The sequence below is a fragment of the Eschrichtius robustus genome, chromosome 12 (genome assembly GCF_028021215.1).
Source record: "Eschrichtius robustus isolate mEscRob2 chromosome 12, mEscRob2.pri, whole genome shotgun sequence".
NCBI lineage: Eukaryota > Metazoa > Chordata > Mammalia > Artiodactyla > Eschrichtiidae > Eschrichtius > Eschrichtius robustus.
The window spans coordinates 71,846,972-71,866,667 of NC_090835.1; the positions used below are offsets into that span (position 1 = coordinate 71,846,972).

A 19,696-nucleotide genomic window follows, 5' to 3' on the forward strand; every position below is an offset into this window, starting at 1 on the left:
TTAAATTCTAAGAGTAAATAATTTCAGTTAGTTCTTTGCCTAGCCAGGTGTGTGTATATGTGCGTGTTTTTTGGATTTTTTGATATATAATTTACATACCATAAAATTCACCGGTTTTGTATAGTTCAGTGAGTTTTAGTAACTTTAAGTTGTACAGCCCTCACCAAATTCAAATTTTAGAATACTTCCATTACCCCAGAAAGTTCCCACGTGCCTCATTTTCAGTCAGTCACTACACTCTCCTACCCTAGCCCCAGGCAACCACTGATCTGCCTCTGTTGGTATAATTTTGCCTTTTCTAGAATTTTAGCATCAGTGGATTCAAACAGTATATATATATATACAGTCTTGTGTGTCCACCATAGTATGTTGTTTTTGAGATTCATCCATTTGTTACATATCAGTAGTTCATTCCTCTTTAATGTTGAGTATTATTTCATTGTATGGATAATACCACATTTGTTTATCCATTTACCATTTTACATACGTTTGGGTTGTTGCCAGTTTGGGATATTATGAGTAGAGCTGCTATAAATATTCATGCAGAAGTCTTTGCATGGACATATGTTTTAATTTCTTGGGTAAATACATAGAGGTAGAATTGCCAGGTTGAATGGTCATTTTCTAAGAAAATCCCATCAGCAGTGTATTAGGGTTCCAATTTCTCCATAATTGGCCAACATTTAATGTTGCCATTCTTTTTAACTTTAGCTATTCTAGTGGTTGTGTGGTACCATCTCACTGTCGTATGTTAATTTTCATTTCTCTAATGACCAGTGACGTTAAGCATCTTTTTCATATGCCTTTTGGCCACTCATGTATCTTCTTTTCTGAAGAGTCTGTTTATACTTCAGATATCTTGCCCATTTTAAAAAGATTTACAGAATTGCCATTTTAACAATATTCCAACCTATGAATATATGTCTCTCCTCTTACTTAAGTCTTCTTTAATTTCATAGCAGTGTTTTATATTTTTCGGTTTCCATTCTTTGTTAAATTTATTTATAAGTATTTAGTTTTCTGATGCTATTGTAAATAGAATTTTAAAATTTTATTTTCAGATTGTTCTTTGCTGCCACTTTGAAGTGCAGCCGGTTTTTGTATATGATCTTTTATCTTGCAACCTTACTAAATTCACTAGATTCCCTTAGGGTTTTCTGTATCCATGATCATGCCATCTGCAAATAAGGGCAGTTTTACCCCTTTCCAATCTGTATGCCTGTTAACTTCTTTTTCTTGTGTTACTGCACTGGCTAGGACCTCTGGCATAATGTTGAATAGAAGTGTTGAGAATCAACTTCCTTGCCTTTTCCTTGATCTTAGGTAGAAAGCATTCAGTTTTTTACCATTTATGTATGATTTGGCTGTAGATTGTGCATAGCTGTTCCCCATCCTGACGAAGTTTAATAGTTGTTAGCTGTGGAATACATTGTAGGAAAACATTGGAAATGTTCAAATACATTCTCCCAAAACAGCTGATACAGCTCATGGTGAGCTACCATGTGACCTAAAAAAGGTGAACAAAGACGTGTTTTAAAGACTTCTCCTGTCCCATGCTTACGGTTGAAACACATGCCCTTTGTTCAGAGTCATAACGTGTCTGTCCAGCCATAGTGGGGAAAGCCTGTGACCTGAGGGCACTCCTCTTTTTTCAAAACCAAAATCAAAACAGACACCCAAGATGCTGTTCTGGGTTATTCTCACTTGAGATAATGAAAGCAAACCACACTGAGAAATGCTTTGTTTGAATTAAATGCTTTTACTACAATACAAAATCACAAAAAAATTGTGGGTAGATAGGTAATAGAATCACGTACCACCAAGATGAGAGGGAGCCTTAGCAATCATTTAGTCCAACGGCCCCCCCTATTTTTTTTTTTTGTTTGTTTGTTTGTTGTAAACGAGGAAACTAAGGCCAGAAAAGTTGCCACTAGCCTCTTATCACACCTGTGTGGTAAATGTTGCTATTTCACGCAGGCTTTGATCTGAAACTCAAGGACTGCTGAAGAGTTTCTGACCAACATGACTGCTCACAGCAGTGCCCACTCTCCCTCCCTCAAGCATAGCTTTCATCCCCCACTGACTACAGCTTCTTGTCACATATTCTTGTCCATCCCTGGGGGACTTCTGCTCTTATCTCCTCTGAAGTACCCAGAAGATTTCTTGGTCTTTCCTCCAGATTAATACACCTGACTCTCTTAACCTCCTCTTAGTTCAGCCTCCAGAACCTTGTTCAGGACTTGGGACTCTTACATGGACCCTTCACAGCAAAATGTCACCAAATTAGACCAGTTGTGGTAAAAATAGTATTTAGTCAAAATAACAGGATTAAAATATTATTTCTTTCAAAATTGATATCAAATTGTTCACAAAGTGTTGCTAAAGAAATGTCCTTTCTTGCGCCTTTTATGTGTGTAGTTAAAAGTAATTTGTGTTTAGTACATTGTATGCAGATATATGCTAGTAAACACTCTCTGTCTTCATGCTAGATTCTTATGTGACTCCCTCTTGAGTAGAACTTCTTAAAAAGTGCGGGCCTCAGACCAGCATTTCAGAGTCCCTGAGTAGGTGGGGATGCGTCTTTGGAAAGCAAAAATGCAGTTGCTCAGACAATTCTAATATACCCCAAAGTTTGATATACTGCCTAATACACTTAATAGCTCATTTCTTCATAGGAAATGTAAAGGTAATTTAAGACAAAATCGAGTTACTGGAAATTTCCAATGAGGTCATGCACATCAGAGGTTTTATGTCAGATCTAGGCAACTCCATTCTCTTTCACTCAGAGATTTACATCTTCTGAGTGTTTAACACATGCCTTCCTCCACTGGTCTCCTCTCTCCTGCTAGATTCTAAAATACTCAGAGAGCAGGACCATGTGTTGTTCTATAGCTTCCCACTGCCCCTGTTAGAGTTACGTGGCCTATAGTAGGTACCCCATCTGTTATTATTTCTTGTAATAACATACAAGAAAAAAGAAGTCAAGGAAATGTGGTGTTCTGGTGAGCCTGCTGGTTTTCTTTAGGGGAACGTCCTTTTGTGGTAGTGTTTGAAGGCAGGCCTAAGCAGGTGAATGGGAGAATGTCTGGCCCAGTCTCCATGGAAATTCTTCTTCTTTTTTTAAAAAATAAATAAATTTATTTATTTATTTATTTTTGGCTGTGTTGGGTCTTCGTTTCTGTGCGAGGGCTTTCTCTAGTTGCGGCGAGCGGGGGCCACTCTTCATCACAGTGCGCGGGCTTCTCATTGTCGTGGCCTCTCCTGTTGCGGAGCACAGGCTCCAGACGCGCAGGCTCAGTAGTTGTGGCGCACGGGCTTAGTTGTTCCGCGGCATGTGGGATCTTCCCGGACCAGGGCTCGAACCCGTGTCCCCTGCATTGGCAGGAGGATTCTTAACCACTGCACCACCAGGGAAGCCCTCCATGGAAATTCTTGATGCCAACGTACATGTACAACCTGAGGGTTTCCCAATGGAATAATTGACTTAAGGAATAAGGTTTAGAGAGAAAACCTTAGCGTTATTTATTTTTACATACTTTTATCCGCCTTGAATTTTTATTGGTAGAGGGGGAAAAATCAGGCGAGACAGGTATGCTATCAGAGCAGCATTGCTTGCTTGGTCTGATTAAAATTATTTGATATGCTTTTGGTTTAATTAAATACTCAACTTTGGGGATGGGTGTATTTGCCTAAATAAGACCTGTGATTCATCTTGCACGTGAATAAGATGGGCTCTTTGGGCGTCACAGAGACTGCCAGGTCACAGACCTACTGTGTATAACCACAGCAGTCTCTCACTCCTGCCTAGCAAACCCATCACTCTCTGACACAGAGTCCAAGCACGTAAGGGACTGAGAAGTTATCCATCTGGTGCCAGTCCAACTCCCTGAACTGACGCTGCAGAAACTACATCAGCAGTGCCCTGCCCTGGCAGGTAATCCAGCCACCACATACATCTCCAGCCTGGAGGGAGTGAGGCCTGTCTTGTTGCAGGCAGCTTAGACTGACTAGGTGCTTCCTCCGCTGAACTAAAACCAGCCTCCGTATATGACATGTCCTCATTCCTCCTCACTCTGCCCTCTGGAGAGACCTGTCACAAATCATCTTCCTCTCCTGCAAGGCTTCTCTTCAGATATTTGAACACAGTGGCTTTGGCTTTCCAGTACCCCAGTTCCTCCAGTAGCAAGTTCATTCACAGGGACTGAAGAATAGTGTGGGGACATCAAGGGCAGGGTGGGGTACAGGAATGCCAGACTGGGCTCAGTGCTTGTCTCCATAGTTTTCCTCATCAGAGGCCGTCACAAAATCTGGGAGTCTTTTTAATAAAACCTTTCACCTGCAGATCTCCTTGTGGGACTGCTCAAAAGTCTTCTGTGGAGTCCATGGTTGGCCTCTGTTGCTGTAGTTCTCAGAACATACTGAAATTGACTGCATGTCTGTCCTTCCTCCCAGACCATAAGCACTGGAGGACAGGGACCATATTGTGTTCTTCAGTAGCTCTCCACCGCTGCTATATGGTACCTAGTGTGCAGTGTTGCCTGAATGAGTGAATGGGTGAACCCTGTACCACTGCAGTGATCCTCTGGGTGAAGGAAGAAGAACAGCTTTAGGGCTTCCCTGGTGGCGCAGTGGTTAAGAATCTGCCTGCCACTGCAGGGAACAAGGGTTTGAGCCCTGGTCCGAGAAGATCCCACATGCCTCAGAGCAACTAAGCCCGTGTGCCACAACTACTGAGGCTGTGCTCTAGAGCCTGTGAGCCACAACTTCTGAGCCCACGTGCTGCAACTACTGAAGCCCGCGTGCCTAGAGCCCGTGCTCTGCAATAAGAGAAGCCACTGCAAAGAGAAGCCCGAGCACCGCAACGAAGAGTAGCCCCCACTCACCACAACTAGAGAAAGCCTGCGCGCAGCAACAAAGACCCAACACAGCCAAAAATAAATAAGTAAAATAAATTTATTTAAAAAAACAAAACAATAATCTTTGAAGAACAGCTTTATTGAGCACCAGCTATGTGCTGGATGCCTGCAACTGTGTTATATCATTTGACCCCTTACAAAAGCATGGTTGGACAGATGGTACTCCCTTTTTACAGAGGTGAAAACTCAAGCTTTGAAGTTAAGTAACTCAGAATTACTAGGGAGCACTTGAACCCAGGTCCGTTGAGCTGCCAGAATCCCACCACTTCTCCATGTTCCCACACTGGCCCATGGGGTGCCCTAAACAGGGAGGGTATGGCTGCAGCATGAGTTGTCTCTGTTTTCAGCTGTACAGTTCTTAGCTGTTCCTTGAGCACTTCCCCGTCTCAAGGAAACATTCATTGGTAACAATTTATGCGACCTACTCTCTGAGGACCACTGTTCCATGTGCCACTTGTTGCTCCATCTAGATGCGATGCTTCTGGAGGACAGGGTCCATGGCATTGCCCCTTTTTGTCCCCCACTGCGCCTGGGTAATGAGAGGCACAGTGGCACTTAATTCTCATTGACGTGTTCCATTTTCTCCTGAGTGCTAATTCATGTCCTCATTTTCCTTGAAAACTTACCTCCTCCAGGATACCTTATGCAGTTGACCTCTCCTCAGTGCCCCCGATTTATTACACATAGCTGGATTGTATTGATTTTATTTGCAGTTGATTTCTTGCTTTGCTTCTTGTGTCCTTCAGCATTTTCCTCTCTGTGCGTCTCCAGCTGTCTTAAAAGCTGGGAACTAGTGACTTTTTTTTTCCCCCTTCTCCTCCACCCAGCCCCTAGAATAGAGCTCTGTAAACAGTGCACAGATGACCAATAAATACTCTTGACTCCTTGAGTCTGATAGCTTCTTTCCCTTCCTGGACTGACAGCCCAACACTGGAGCTTGAATCCTTTATTTATTAGATGAGATTTCTATAGCAGCTTTCCTCTGAAGAGATCAATATCAGTTAAGTTTGTTTTTGCTTCTGGAAAGTGCTTTTAGCTAAGCAGACTGAGGTTCTGACAAGATCACATGATAGTCCTTACTCCTCAACTCTTGGCCCCTGAAGATGCAGGCTCCAGGAAAAGCCTTGCTGCTTCAAGTTTTGCTGCTTTGTTGTCGGAAATGAGCCTGAATAAGACTGTGGCAAATAGCAGCACAGCTCTGCAGTGTTGGTTGACTTTGTAGCCAGCGTTACCAAAAGAGAACTTGCATTTGGGGGGCGGGGCGCTGCTGTCTTTTGGAAGGCAGATACGGAGAAGGCCGCCCACTAGCCAGAGCCTCAGGCACAGTGGTGGAGGGTTGTTGGCTCTCACACAGTGCCTGGTGTTGCTAGAACTGTTCAGCCTCTGAGACTCCAAGTCACCCCGCCAGGGGGCTGGGTCCCTGGGACGGACCCACGAAGGGCATGAGACCCAGAGACTGAAAAGAAACAAGTGCTGGGGAGGCAGGGAGGAAGTGCTGAGAGCTGGTGGGAGAGGAGCTGTCACACTGCAGATGTGGGTGGTCAAGACTGACCGTGAGATACTGGAGCGGAGTTCAGAGGCCACAAACTGAAAAGGGTAAGTGAGTCCGCCCTATCATTTATTGGAGAAGTGCCTAAAGTAATTGGATCAGCTGGCTTGTCTAGGAAATTTCTCACCTTTCCACGTCTCCTTGTTTGTTAAGACTTAAGACGTTATTCCCATCCCTGTTCGGAGTTAGGCAGAACTCAGTAGGGAATGAAGGCATCTACTGCAGGCTTTGCAGAGAGGTGAGGGCAGCAGCATATAGAGGCTGCTTGGTGTGGATACTCAACATCACCAAATTTGACCTGCCCTCGAGCCTGCAGTCCAGAAAACACCCTCTGCTGTCAGATCAGGAGTTAAGGCAACCATAGTTACTGAGGCACAAAAAAGAAAAGGGAAGAGAGCAGAAGTGGAGGTGCGGTGGTATTGGAGAACCCCGGCATTGACTCATGGGGTGGTGTGAGCTTGGGAGGGGCCGCTGCTTATTTCCTCCTGTGATTTGAAAGGTGTTCTCTTTCTCTGTTGTCCCCTGTGGAGTTGAGAGGTTGGGCCACCGAACTGTCTAGTTTATTTTCTACCCCAGAACAGTGCCTGGGACATGGTTGGACAGAGGGGACGACAAGAAGTGCCACTCTTTGCTTTGGGGACCTCACCAACTGCTGTACGTGTAAAATGTACAGTGCCTGGGACATGGTTGGACAGAGGGGACGACAAGAAGTGCCACTCTTTGCTTTGGGGACCTCACCAACTGCTGTACGTGTAAAATGTACAGTGCCTGGTGGATACCTGGGAGACAGGTGGCCCTGGCCTGTGGGGACCTCCCCCAGTGGCTCTCTTCAGCAGCAGGCAGCCAGGCCTGCTGTAGTTATTCCAGTGAGTCCTCCAGAAAAGTACTCCGGGGCTGCGGGGAGCTGGGGGAAGTGTTCATGCAGGTGTCAGATGCTTTTCTCTAGGCAAATGTTCTGTTAGGTATCGGTCAAGATACTGTTTGTAATGTAGGAGATGGGTTGTTCTTAGGCCGTAGAGTGGGAGGTGGCAGGCAGTGGCTGTGGCCGTTGAAGACATTTGCTGTGGGTCAAGGAGGCTTAATCTAGTGACAGCCCATTTGCTCCTCAGGGAGCTGAGCAGGCCCCTCCCTCCCTGGACCGTCGCGAGGATGCCGGCCGTGCAGCAGCAGGCTGTTGCCCTCCAGTGGGAGACAGAAGCTCTGAGTCAGCACGTGATGGAGTTTGTGCGTCCTTGTGATTAATACATAAGATGACGTGTTCTTTAGAGCTGTGCACCTCGGTTACAGATTCACCCAGGAAGGGGGAAAGTTCCAGACTCACAGATTAAAGGGCCAGCTTTGTGTTAATTCCCTTGCATCAATTAAATTGCTCTTCCCTTGAACTGAACTGCTACCCCAGGATTAATTTTCCTTGGAATCTGGAGTAATTGACCAAAATACTAGGGTAGAATAGGAGATGAATGCAGTGGGAACCTGTGTGTTTACGTTCAGTTCTTCATTATCTGTACTCAGCACATTGTGATCATGAGTTACAGCAAAATTTTAATTCCAGGAAAGCATCTAATGCCATCTTGGACCTTTCTGGGTTGCCTCTCAGAGTGAGCTCAGCAAATATAGGCTCATATTAATAATGGCAATAGAAAAGCATAATTAGGGAAGTAAACTTGCTACTGCAAAAAAAATTTTTAAAGTACATCCAAAGCCAAAGCCAGACAATAATCATCTTTACATTGTGCTCGCTGTACCCTGTTCACCCAGGTGGTTGGAAGTAAACTGTGTGGTGGTGGTCCTCTCCAGGAGAGGGGGCGAGGGCACAGTTACCAGCAGTAAATGTTCTTTTATTTTTATTTTTTATATATTTTAAAATTTACTTTCTTCTTTCCCTCCCTTCCTCCCTTCTCTCTCTTTCTCTTTCTTTGGCTGTGTCGGGTCTTAGTTGTGGCACGGAGGATCTTTCGTTGTGGCACGTGGGCTTCTCTCTAGTTGTGGCGCGTGGGTTTTCTCTCTCTAGCTTTGGCCGCAGGCTCCAGGGTACATGGATGGGCTCTGTAGTTTATGGCACGTGGGCTCCTTGAGGCGCGTGAGCTCAGTAGTTGTAGCACGTGGGCTTAGTTGCCCCATGGCATGTGGGATCTTAGTTTCCCCACCAGGGATTGAACCTGCATTGGAAGGCGGATTTTCTTTGTGTAAAGAAATTTTCTTTGTGTAAAATGTTGTGTAGCAGAAAGAAAGCCATGTGAGTAGGGGGAAGGAGCAGGGAAGGAGGGGGTGCCCAGCCTTGAAACCAGGTGAGTGAGTTGTACTGTGTAAGGTGCGAGGGGTGACAACAGCTGGAAGAGCTATCCTGGTAACAGCCAACCTTCCTTGAGTCGAGGCTTCAGCGGCTCTAGTCTTTAATGCCAGTAACAACCGCGTTTATAGGAGACGCACCTGAAGGTCCGAAAGGCTCAATGGCTTAGCAGCAGCCACACGACTGTCAAAGCAGTGCAGCTGGAACACGAATCCAGTACTTGGGCTCCGGAGCACAAGATCCTCACTGAATTATCCAGAAAGAGAACTTGAGGTTCCCCTAAGGGACATGCCATAGCAGCAGGGGTGGGACTAAGCCAGAGGTTTCTCCCATTGCCGGTCTGTCATTTCTGTCCTCCCCTGTGACCCCAGCATGTGGATTGTTGAAAGGCCAGCAGAGAAAAATGGGGCAAGTATTCCTCTCTTTCCCAGGTGTTGTTCTAGAGAGACACATGGCATCTGTAGTCTGGTGTCCCCTGACGGCATTGCCACTTGGACATTCTGGACTTGGATGAACTGGCTCTTGCCAGTGTAGCCTTCAGGGGTGGCGAAACAGGCCGCAGTTCTCTGGTGAGCCGTGTGTCAGGAGCCTGTCTTTAACTAAGTTGCCCCCGTGGGCCCAAGCTTTGCCCTCGGCGGCTCTTGGGTAGGATGGGTTTGGCCCTTTTTTTGCCTCCACTGCAGCTTTGGAGTTGGTTTTCTAGGAGACCTCTCTGAGAGGATAATCTTTTACAGGACAAGGAAATATTGAAAGAGAAGGCCAACAAATCAGGAGCCTGCGGAGAGGAGGATAAGGTCTCCCCCAAAAAAGAAGTTTCCTGCGAGTACCTCACTATTCTCCTGAGGCCCCAGAGAGGTGGGGGTGGGCGGAGGAAAGAGGAGGCCAGGAATGCAAGCACCTTCTCTAGGGCTTTTGGATGCTAAAAAGTGCCCCAGCTCCTAAGAGGCTGACGCTGGCTGCCTGCTTTCAGCTACTGAAAGGAAATGTTTGAAAGAGCAAGTCATTATTCCTGTGGCAGAAGCTGCCTTGAGCCATTTTCTCTCAGTTTTTAAATATATGTTCATCTCTAGATAAAACAGCCTAGCACAATGTGAGCCTGCAGCCAGCCCCCTTCTCCTCGTGCACCGAGGGGTTACAGAGCTTGCTGGGGGAGGGTTCTCAGGTCAAAGCTGAGGGCGCAGTTTCCTTCCGGGTGCGGGCACCTGGCCCCCAGGCCCGGCCCACCCCTACCTCCCACACGCACCCTTTGGCAAAAATAGGGTAGCCTTTTCCTGGGTGGAGGCAGGAATGAAGGGTGGAAGACTTGTTCTCTGGACGTCGGGTGGTAGAAGGAGATGTTCCTGGGACAGGGTGAACATTCCCCACGGACGAAAGGAAAGCGGTCAGAGTTTTTGCAAGAATGGGGCAGTCTGAAGAGACGGCAATAAAGGACACCAAGAATGGTGGATTTTTCTATACTTGGGAACTGACGTGTGCACGCACCGTGTCGGGAGCTTCATTAAGCTGGGCCGTGACAGCGCGGCTCCCCCTCACCACCGGCCGCTCCCAGGGCCTTCGTGAGTGCTCTTTGCACGGGCTTGTGTATCTTTGCCTCTGTCACAGTGCTTTTTGTTGTAGTGTTTAGCTTGTATCTAACTGATGTTTTAATTGATTTGCGGAAAACAAATGATTGTTTCTGTTTTAGAGCTGTCTTGGTATTGTTCCGTGGTTTTTACTAAATTGTTGAGTACATTGGGCTCTTCTGAATTGCAGGTTCTCCTTCCCCTTGGAAAACAGACTGATGCCTGCTTGGTGGCTCACTGTGGCTTTGGTTCCAGCTCCTTGGGCAGCTGACTCTGTCCATCCACCCATTCTCTCCCCCAGCCCAGCCGAGCACTGTGTCAGCTAACTCAGTGAGCCGCGATCCAGTTCTTTTTCTTGGAGTGTGATTGCTTTTCCCTCCTCCATGCAAAGTCAGGGATGGAGGAGAATGTAAAACAGACGCGTTCCATTCCCGAAACACCTGCAGCTGCTTTGCCTGTACCATGGGCCTGATGAAATAAAATGCATTAAGATCCTTTAATGCATTTCTGTGCTACAAATTCTGCCTTGGGCATTGATTGGGTCAGCGGATGTGGTGTAACCCAGGGATTGCTGCTGGTGGGAGTATAAATGGTTAATGCTTTCCAACAAGCTTTCCTGTAGCCACCTGCTGTTCCCAACATGTACTTACAAATGAGCTATGAGGTCAGTTAGCTGTCCTAAGAAACTTTTATGTTGTTGGAAAAATGTGATTCTTTTCTTCTAATGTGCTTGCCCGGTCATTTCAGACATGAGTCAGGTATGTTTGTTGTTTATGTTTGAAATAGACACTTCAGATAGCAAATGGTACCTATTGAGCTGAGATTTTGGAGGCTCCGTTACCCAGGTTTCTCAGGGAGCTTTGGGAGGTCTTGGGTAGGCTCTGTTTGCTGTTTGGATAAAAATTGTCAAGGTGCAGTCTCCGATTTACCTCCTACCTGGACATACCTGCCTGGGGCTTGTTGCTGGTGGGCAGGCACCGGGAACAGACGTGTCAGTGTGGACAGCGTGTACATGCACGGTGCCGCCTGAGGCTGCACACCTGGAGATCATTTTACAGTGCCTCGGTCCCCAAGGCTTGTCAGTATTTTTGGGTTCTGCTTGAACCTTTGACAATCTGAAATTCTCAAATGAGCAAGAAAGTGTAAAACATTTGTTGTGAGTGAGGTAAAAACACCGGAGCAGCTGGAGCCGAGGCCCCCCCTGGTCTGAGGCTTCACTGAAATGGCCACTTTGGGAGAGCCCCCGAGTGGGGGGATCTGCAGGAAAACAAATGTTTAATTAATTAAAGTCCACAAGTATCCAGAGCTGCCCAGTTCTGTCAACTTCTAAGTGGTGCTTTTTTACTCCAAGATAAAGCCAATAAGCAACATTTCTGTCTGGCAGGGATTGAATAAAAATGTCAAGGGCTCAGACTTTGTGAATTTTGGCATCACTTTCTTTGTCTCCTTCAGGAAATTCCATGGAAAAAAGACAGTTCCAACCCCTGCTCAGTTCTTAAGGTTCAGAGGGAAGCACTGGCCTGGGGATCCGGGGCCTCAGCCAAGGGTAGGGGCTGTACTGCCTGCGGGATGACAGGTTGGCTCCGCCCTCGGTCCTCCAGCTCCTCCTCCACACACCTTCCCCACCCCCAACACCATAGTGGTGCCTGAGGATGGGGGGAGGAGTGGGGGGAAAGGGAACTGGCCAATGGGGCCAATTATCTGGTTCAGCTGCCCTCAGGGCCCCTGCCTGCCAGCATGGCTGAGAGGTAGTGACCCTTTCTCCTCAGGCCCTGGGTGTTCCTCTTGGGCAGTGATTGTCAATGATTTTTGTCAACAAGTAAGTGAAACGGGAAATATTGTTACAACTTTATAGCACTTATAGTCAGGTATTGGGTGTTAGTTATATCATCTTTGCTTAATGATGGCATTTGTCAGACTGTTCTCAATCCTGGTGTATAGTCTCAAAATACCCACACCCGTCTCTGTGTGAGCAGAGGTGAGATTTAGCTATGGATGAGGGCGTCTGAATGAAATGGATGACTTTCAGATGTTAGCTTTAAAAGCTGAAGTTTGGTTCCCACCAGATGAGCATTTTTAGAAACCTGCATGTCAGACCTTTATGAGTCTTGGAAGAGTGAACCTTGGATCCATTTTCTGCTGGGAACGTGTTTTTAGGGACTTAGGTGTCGAGCGTCTCCAGGTCTGTGTGGCCTGTGGCTCTACACCAGGAGGGCTGAGTCCAGGTGTGCTTGTTTATAACCGTGAGCAGCCTGCACTGAAATGCTTGTCCTCCCACAGGAATCCCCCGGCCTCTCTGCTCAGGGTGAGGGTGACCTGAGTGTGCTGCCTCTGCGTTTCTCATTCACATGCGATCCTTTCAGGACAGGGGGTTAAGATAGGTCTTGAATTGTACTTTTTGCCTTTTGCCTGCTCTGCCCCCTCTGTTGCTGTCCACAGCCACAGCACCCTGGGAGGAGCCCACCACGTTTCAGCCGCTGTGGCTCCCTGGGCAGGCCTCTTCTTCGTCCAGCCCTGAGACTGCCTGCTCAGTTGAAGGTTTGTTCGAAATGAGGTTGTAGCTGCCGGAGACCTTGCAGCGTAGCTCGCAGGACGGGGGCAGGACGGCCGACTGGTCTCACCTGTGCTGGTCGGGCCTCCTCTCCTCTCCGCATGCCCAGGATGGCCTGTCAGCCTGTCAGGAGCCAGGCAGTGGCAGGTGGAAAGGGGCCTGGAAGGTGGGCCGTGGGACCCAGTGCTTAGACAGCTCTTCTGCACCCTCGCCTTTTAATCAAGGGCTCATCCCAAATTGCTCTTCTGCGCTGACAAAGAAAGAAACACCCACACAAGTTCTTGAGCGTTTTGTGAAATTTACTGAAAACAGCTCCGCAGCCTTAACGGAGCTCTGCGGCTTCCTCCTAGCCAGTATTTCATGGAAAACCAGTGATCCAGGGCTCCCAGGAGCGGGCAGCAGTTGTGTGATATGGCAGGGGAAAGGGCTGAGGTTAAACCACATTTAGTATTATAGGCTGATCTTTTTTCAAAAACTTTTGCCTTGGGTGTTTTCCTCGCTTTTAGGGGGTTGGCATCCTTTTAATCATTATCCTACTGCTTATCTCTCCAAAGCACTGTATGTATATAGCTATCATAAGCAAAAGTATATTGAAATTGTTTTTAATACTTCGTGATGCTGAACTATGGGACCATAAGGAGGGTGTAGATATGAATTGTACATATGTGAGTGAGTTTGATAATGATATATAACTTTTTAAAATCGGGGAGAAAGAATTTCATGATACCCTGGGTAATGGTACCAAAGCCCCTGTCGCAGCTCTGCTGATCAGTTCAGTGTCCTTTCTCTTTTCTTTCCCTCTGGACACCGCCTTGGCTGACTCACCCTGGAAAGGCCCCACTTGGTTTCTAATAAACGGCGTGAGGAAGTGTTGAGGCTGAGGCTGTAAATCCCCTTGTGCTCTAAAACTGTGTTCATCACTGAAATGAGAACAATCTGCTTCCCCAGCAGCCTAACTCACTTCTCTCCATATGCCCAGCTTGGTCTCCAGATTTCAGAGAATAATTGAACGTTCATGACACTTGAGTGGTTTCTGGAAACAGGTCTGTGGGTATCGAGAGAAGAGAATAAAGATTCACACACATACACACACACACACACACACACACACACACACACACCCCGCCAGTCACCCCCGAATGCGTTCCTGTATCCAGAACAGCCCACCCCAGCTACTGACACCAAAGTACATTTAGCTAATTGGCTGCTGTCAGTGGATAATACCTACTCAGCATTTGGGACAAGTTCCAGCATGTAACTTCCACTTGGTGAGTGAACTTGACAGGAGAGGGAATTGAGCTTAATTTATATCATCTAATAACCTCAGTGCATCAACTTGGGAAGTTAGCCTTCCAAAATTTCCCCCAGACTTTTCCCCAGTGAATTACAATGCCATATATTGTAATTTTTACCAGCTCTGCTCCCTGCTGAACTGGTGAAAAGTTTACCTGCTGTTCAGTGATTTTCACCTTTCAAAAATCAAAGGCGAGTGTCAAGGTGTGTCTGACAGAGCTACATAGAACTTGAGTAGAGAAATAAGGTGTTTTTGGCTGAATGGAAAATCCTTGGGTGGGTAGAGTTCCCGTGGTTGTCATGCCCTGTTTCCTTTTCCAGACAGAACCTGGGGCTCTCAGGTCCACCCACCGAGTTGGTGGTCCCCAGGAGTTGGCGGAAGGCAAGCTAAAGCAGAGTTGTCAGGGGCGTAGTGAGGGCAAGACTGGAGCCTCTTCCCTCCATCCCAGTCTATCTTTGACTAATGAGGTGTTAGACTGAGCCAGGGCTGAGTTAATTTCAGGGGTAATCCATTTCCTGCTACTTTTATTCAGCCAGCACCATTCATCAGGAGAGGAGAGCCCTTGGGACCCTCTTCTGCATCATCCCAATATCTTGAAGGAAGGCTAGCAGGGGTCTTCCCAGCCCTAATTACAGATGCTGAAGGTATAGAAGTATGTCAGGACTTGGCGACGGAAATGCCTCCACACACTTCCTGCTGCCACACAGCTGGTACCCCTACCCCAAACCCTGACCTGACAGCAGGTTCTCCCCGACCAGGTGGGCTTTGCTCCAAAAAGATGATTGTGCTTGTTAGATGCAGGATGCATATTGAGGCCATCCACGCTTCTGCTGTGAAATCCTTCAGGAGAAAGACAACTGGTATCCAATATCTTCAAGTAATGAACTTATCAGTAAATATAACACACGAGCTCATTAATTTTAACTTCGCTTTCGAGCCAAGTGGGAGCTCAGCTTCTCAGGAGACAAAAATTTCATCTCTGTTCCTTTCCTTAAACCTAGTCCTAATTTAGAGTCAAACATATTGCCCTGCTCTCCCTGGGAAGCAGTTCATAACATGTTTTTTTTTCCTGCACAATGGATGGTCCAGGCTCGGCCTGGTCGCTCAGGCCGCCGTGGGCACCTGTCCGTACTCAGCATGAGCTGAAGGCATCAGAGCAGGGCTGTGAGTGTCAGCTGAGGAATATTCTCTGGGTAAAGTTGATCTTAAAAGTTAAGGCTTTTTAAATTGTTGTCCATCTTGGCCAGTCTTTGCTTCAACTTCTGATATCCTTCTAAAATCCCTGCCTCCACCCCTCTTCTCTGAAAAGAATTGAGGATGGGGAGAGGGATGAGTCACAGTTTGCAAGTGGTGGCTGTCCATTCACTCTGGGGTCTGGGCTTAAAAGAGAGAAATCTCTGAGAAGGGATGATGTTTGCTTGGAGAATAAGTGAGGAGAGCATTGGCCGGGGGCCGCTGCTCTGGGATGCCTGCCCCAAGTGCACAGGGAGAGGTGGTTTAGGAAAGGATTCCAGCCCACTATAGGTCAGTCCTGTGGACCTGGTCTAGGCCCATGGGACCTGGAGGTATGACCAGATGCAACTGGTGGGATGAGGTGATGGGGAGGAGCCAGCCCAGATCTCATGCCCCCTTCCCTGAAAGAAAGGGCCACACAGACCCAGGGAACATTGGATGGCTGTCCTCGCACACGTCCACACACCCCCCCCCCCACATCAGCACTCCTAGAATTTGACCAGAAGGGGAGAATGGGCCACATCCTGACACAGCTGTGTTCCCTGTGTCCTCTGAGCCTCTCTGCTGACACCCTGAGGGCCTCCTCTCATTGTTTCCTACCAGAGGGGTTTCATCTGTGCCTCTACCTGCTCTGCCGGCCTCTCAACTCTTTGTCCTCTCAAATCTTTGTTCTCCAGCGTTGTGCTCCAGAGGCCGCCCTGCAGCCTCCTCCACTCCCAGGAGGCCTGAGTGTGTAGGCCTCACCTCCTGCCCACCAGGTGGGGTTGGAAGCATCAGGCTCCATTAAAATGCCAGTCGGAGCTCGACATTTCTGTTCTTTCCTCTCTTTAAATGTAATACCTTGTCCAGTGCTTGAAATAACCCATTTTCCTCTGAGAGCCCCCATTCACGTGTGAGTTTCGGTTTGATCACACCCACTGTCCCCATAATCATTTCTCCTAGAAGCAGTGTGTGTCTTGTGGTAGATACTGAGGTTTGTCCTGGCCGGGGAAGCGCTGAGCTGCCAGCTCTGGGCTCTCCCGCCTGCGTGGGGCTGGGAGGAAAGGGGCTCAGAGCCCACTCATTTCTGAGGCAGGCGCTGCAGAGTCACCTTGGGGTTCCACCCTCAGGGTCCAGGCAGGAACAGCATTGAAGGCAGATGTGCGCCCCTTGGACGTTCTGAGGACGTCGTTGGACTTGCGTGAAAGTGCTGGCTGTCTTGTTAGAGGGGGGATGTTGTAATAGGCTCTTTAGCAGCCGGAGCCCCTGCTGCAACCACTGTCCACTCACTGGACCGCCCTCCCGCTCTCTGGACCCGAGGGAGAGCTGGGCACTGGGCACGTGGAGGCCACCCTAACGGTCTGTCTTCTCTGCTTCCCCCACTGCTGCAGGTTACGTGTTCTGTATGTTGCATCGCCTCCCCGAGCAGCATGACTGTACGTTTGACCACATGGGCCGCGGCCGAGAGGAAGCCATCATGAAAATGGTGAAACTGGACCGGAAAGTGGGGCGCTCTTGCCAGCGCATCGGGGAAGGGTGCTCCTGAAGGCCGGCTTGGCCGCTACGTGACGCTGTTCTTAGTTCACTAATGTTAGCCTTATTTAGGACAAAGTCAGCCAGACACCTTGTACTGGGCACGCGTCAGACTACAGCCAGTCCGTTTCCGTTTCCTTTCCTTAGCCAGCCATCCTGGTACTGTAGTTTAGGGGTTGATGGTGGTTGAAATTGATTTCTGGCTGGTTACTAAGGTGCCTGCTAGCCATTGTATAAAATTAAAACATGAAGAATATTTTTTTTTGAGCATGGCTAGTGGATTTAAAACAACACATACCTGTCACTGCTGGAGTCAAACTTACAAAAAGCCTTAAGTGGAAAGTGTTCCAGACGGAGACTCTTGAGTCAGTAGAGGAGGAGAAGCTGGTGTTCAAGTCCCCACGACGCACGTGGCTTTGCCGGGAGCTCTGGTTAGTGTTCGGCCTTCACCTCTTCACTATCCTTAGTCCCAGTAGCCAGGATACCTGATGGCCACGCGTGCCCGGGCCACTGGAGGCTGTTGAGACTGGCCCCGTGGCTGGGCTGGGTGGTGGCCTCGCTCTCCCACTGAGCAGGAAATGGGGGTGGGGACAGGTTAAGAAAACTTACCTGACTTGCTATGAAGAAACTGTCTCATCACACGAGAAGAGAAACAGTAACCTCACTTTGAAAATCGGCTCCACTCAAAAGACTAGTCCACGAATGAGAACCACCTTTTCTACACAGGACCCTTGGTCATGAGAAGCGACCGCGGGCGCGCCCTGACCCCACTGGCTCTGGTTTGCCGTTTGCCGAGTGCAGGGATCTGGCAGTTGATCAAATAAGGCTAATTGCAGCACCGCAACTGTGGCCTACACACTGGCCTCTGCAGCTAGATTTCTATATTGGAAGTTTTTTAAAAAGATGTTTCATAGCCAACAGGAATCAATAGAAGAGCTGGGAGCTGCCTGCGGCTCCGTCCCTTCCAGCAGGAGCCTACTCAGCCCCTCCAAGGCCCAGAGGACGATGCCTTGGCCTCGCCTCTCATGTCTGTGCAGCCCCGTAGTCCAAGGGCAGCCAGTCCACTTCTACCACATAGCAAGTTTAGTAAGGGGGGCAGCATATGTCACAGGGGCAGAGGTTGACCTGTCTAGAACAGTGGTTCGTGGCCGTGGCCCAGCTTGAGACAGACACTCGCTTGGGCAGGTGGGGGGAGGGCCTGTTTCTCAGCGTGTTTCTCTTCAGAGAGGAGTTGAGTGGAGGCAGGAGCTCAGGCCCGGTGGGGATGGGTGGGGATGGGCCTGTTTGCCCGTGTTAGGAGATCATCACCGATCAGGTGGTGGTGGTAGGGTAGACAGGCGAACGATGCCCTTGAAAGCCTGAGCGGGGGTGAATGGCCCCAGAGCCCCATCTGATCCAGGCCGGTGAGGGTCAGAGGCTCCTGCAGAGGCAGTTTGGATCTGCCCACACACAGGCTACTGGAATAGTTTAACCCAACCCAGCAACTTATTACCCTTTTATACCACAGCAAATGTTTGCTCAACTCGGTCTGCAAATTAACAGTTAATACCTGCAACTACAAATGTTTTTGGTCCGGAATACTGAAATTGGAAATCATGCTCTTCCCAACCTCCTCTCCCACCCCACCCCCACCAGAGTGGAATCCGCTGCAAAATCTCCAGCCTTAATTCTTGCTTCAGGACCCAGACCGGCGTCTTGCTCTAGGGCAGCCCAGGGCAGAGGGGCCAGGTCTGCCCACGTTTACCACTGTTACCAAGCCACGGCCCTCTGGCCAGTACCTGGCCATCCTCAGTGATGCGGCCCACCTCGGCCCCCCCCACCAAGCTCTGATCATGAAGAGGCCACCAGGCGCCCTTCTGGCCCTCCTCAGGCCCCACCGGCTGCTGCTTCCCGGCAGCGATGGGAAGCAGGCTCCCTGGGGAGCCCGGCCGCACACAGGGCTCGCAGCCCATGCTCACTTCCTGATGGTAGAGCTGGGGGTGGGGTGGGAGGGCTTGTTCCCCGGCAGTATCTGTTCTGTGAAGTTTGTTAAATGTAAGGAAAGCTTAAATTCTTGTATCTTTAAAAGAGAAAATCTTATTTAACCCTTTTGTGTTCTAGATTTACTTACACACATAGCCTAGAGCTCAGTTTTAGTTTTAACATTGTGAAAATATTAAAAGAATCTTGTAACTTTATTCTTTTTTTCCTGCTGAAAAAAAAAAAAAATTAAACCAATCGTATGAAAGTTTGGATTTCTCTGTTTTGCTGGTTCTCCTAAGTGCCACCTGGACGACCAGAAAAATAATAAAAGGTCTCCCCAGCCAGAGGTCGGAAGAGATGGAGGGCTCTTGTGTGCACTGTCTGGGGCTCACTTGTCCTGTAAGTAAGTGTCCAGGCTCCACAGTTGCTCCTCTGGTTTCTCTTGTGTGGTTCCGCCTCAGGAGACCCTGGGGTAGAGGTGTGTCTGCTGGGCCCAGCCTTCTCTGGCAGCAGGGAGGTTACGTACCTGGGGGAGATGGGAAGACTGAGCCCCAGCCCAGAGAGCCCCCAGCTGTGCGAGGGTTGGGTGTGCCTGGGTCCTGGCACATCCAAGACCCGACTTAACCAAGGACAGGCCTGGAGGAGAAAGATTCCCGGAAGGGACGATCAGAATGATGTAAATGCTGTGTAAAGGATCACCTAATACGCCTTAAGATAGACTAGGCTATCTATCTATCTATCTCAGGATGGAGAGGTTGTGACTGACTGGGGTCTGCAGTACTCAGGGCCTGGAAAGGAGTTCTGAGAAGGTGCTGTAGAGCTGTGGT

At 48.4% G+C, this 19,696-nt stretch overlaps 1 protein-coding gene across 1 annotated transcript in view; it reads left to right on the forward strand.

The window, feature by feature from the left end:
* The window catches only part of ZFAND3 (zinc finger AN1-type containing 3), a 331,536-nt gene extending 312,975 nt beyond the window's left edge, over window positions 1–18,561 (forward strand). The window contains exon 6 of the mRNA XM_068559439.1: window positions 16,766–18,561. Coding sequence (XP_068415540.1) covers window positions 16,766–16,920 — 155 coding nt within the window. The 3' untranslated portion in view covers window positions 16,921–18,561. The remainder of the gene's footprint in view (window positions 1–16,765) is intronic.
* Window positions 18,562–19,696: the final 1,135 nt, after the last annotated feature.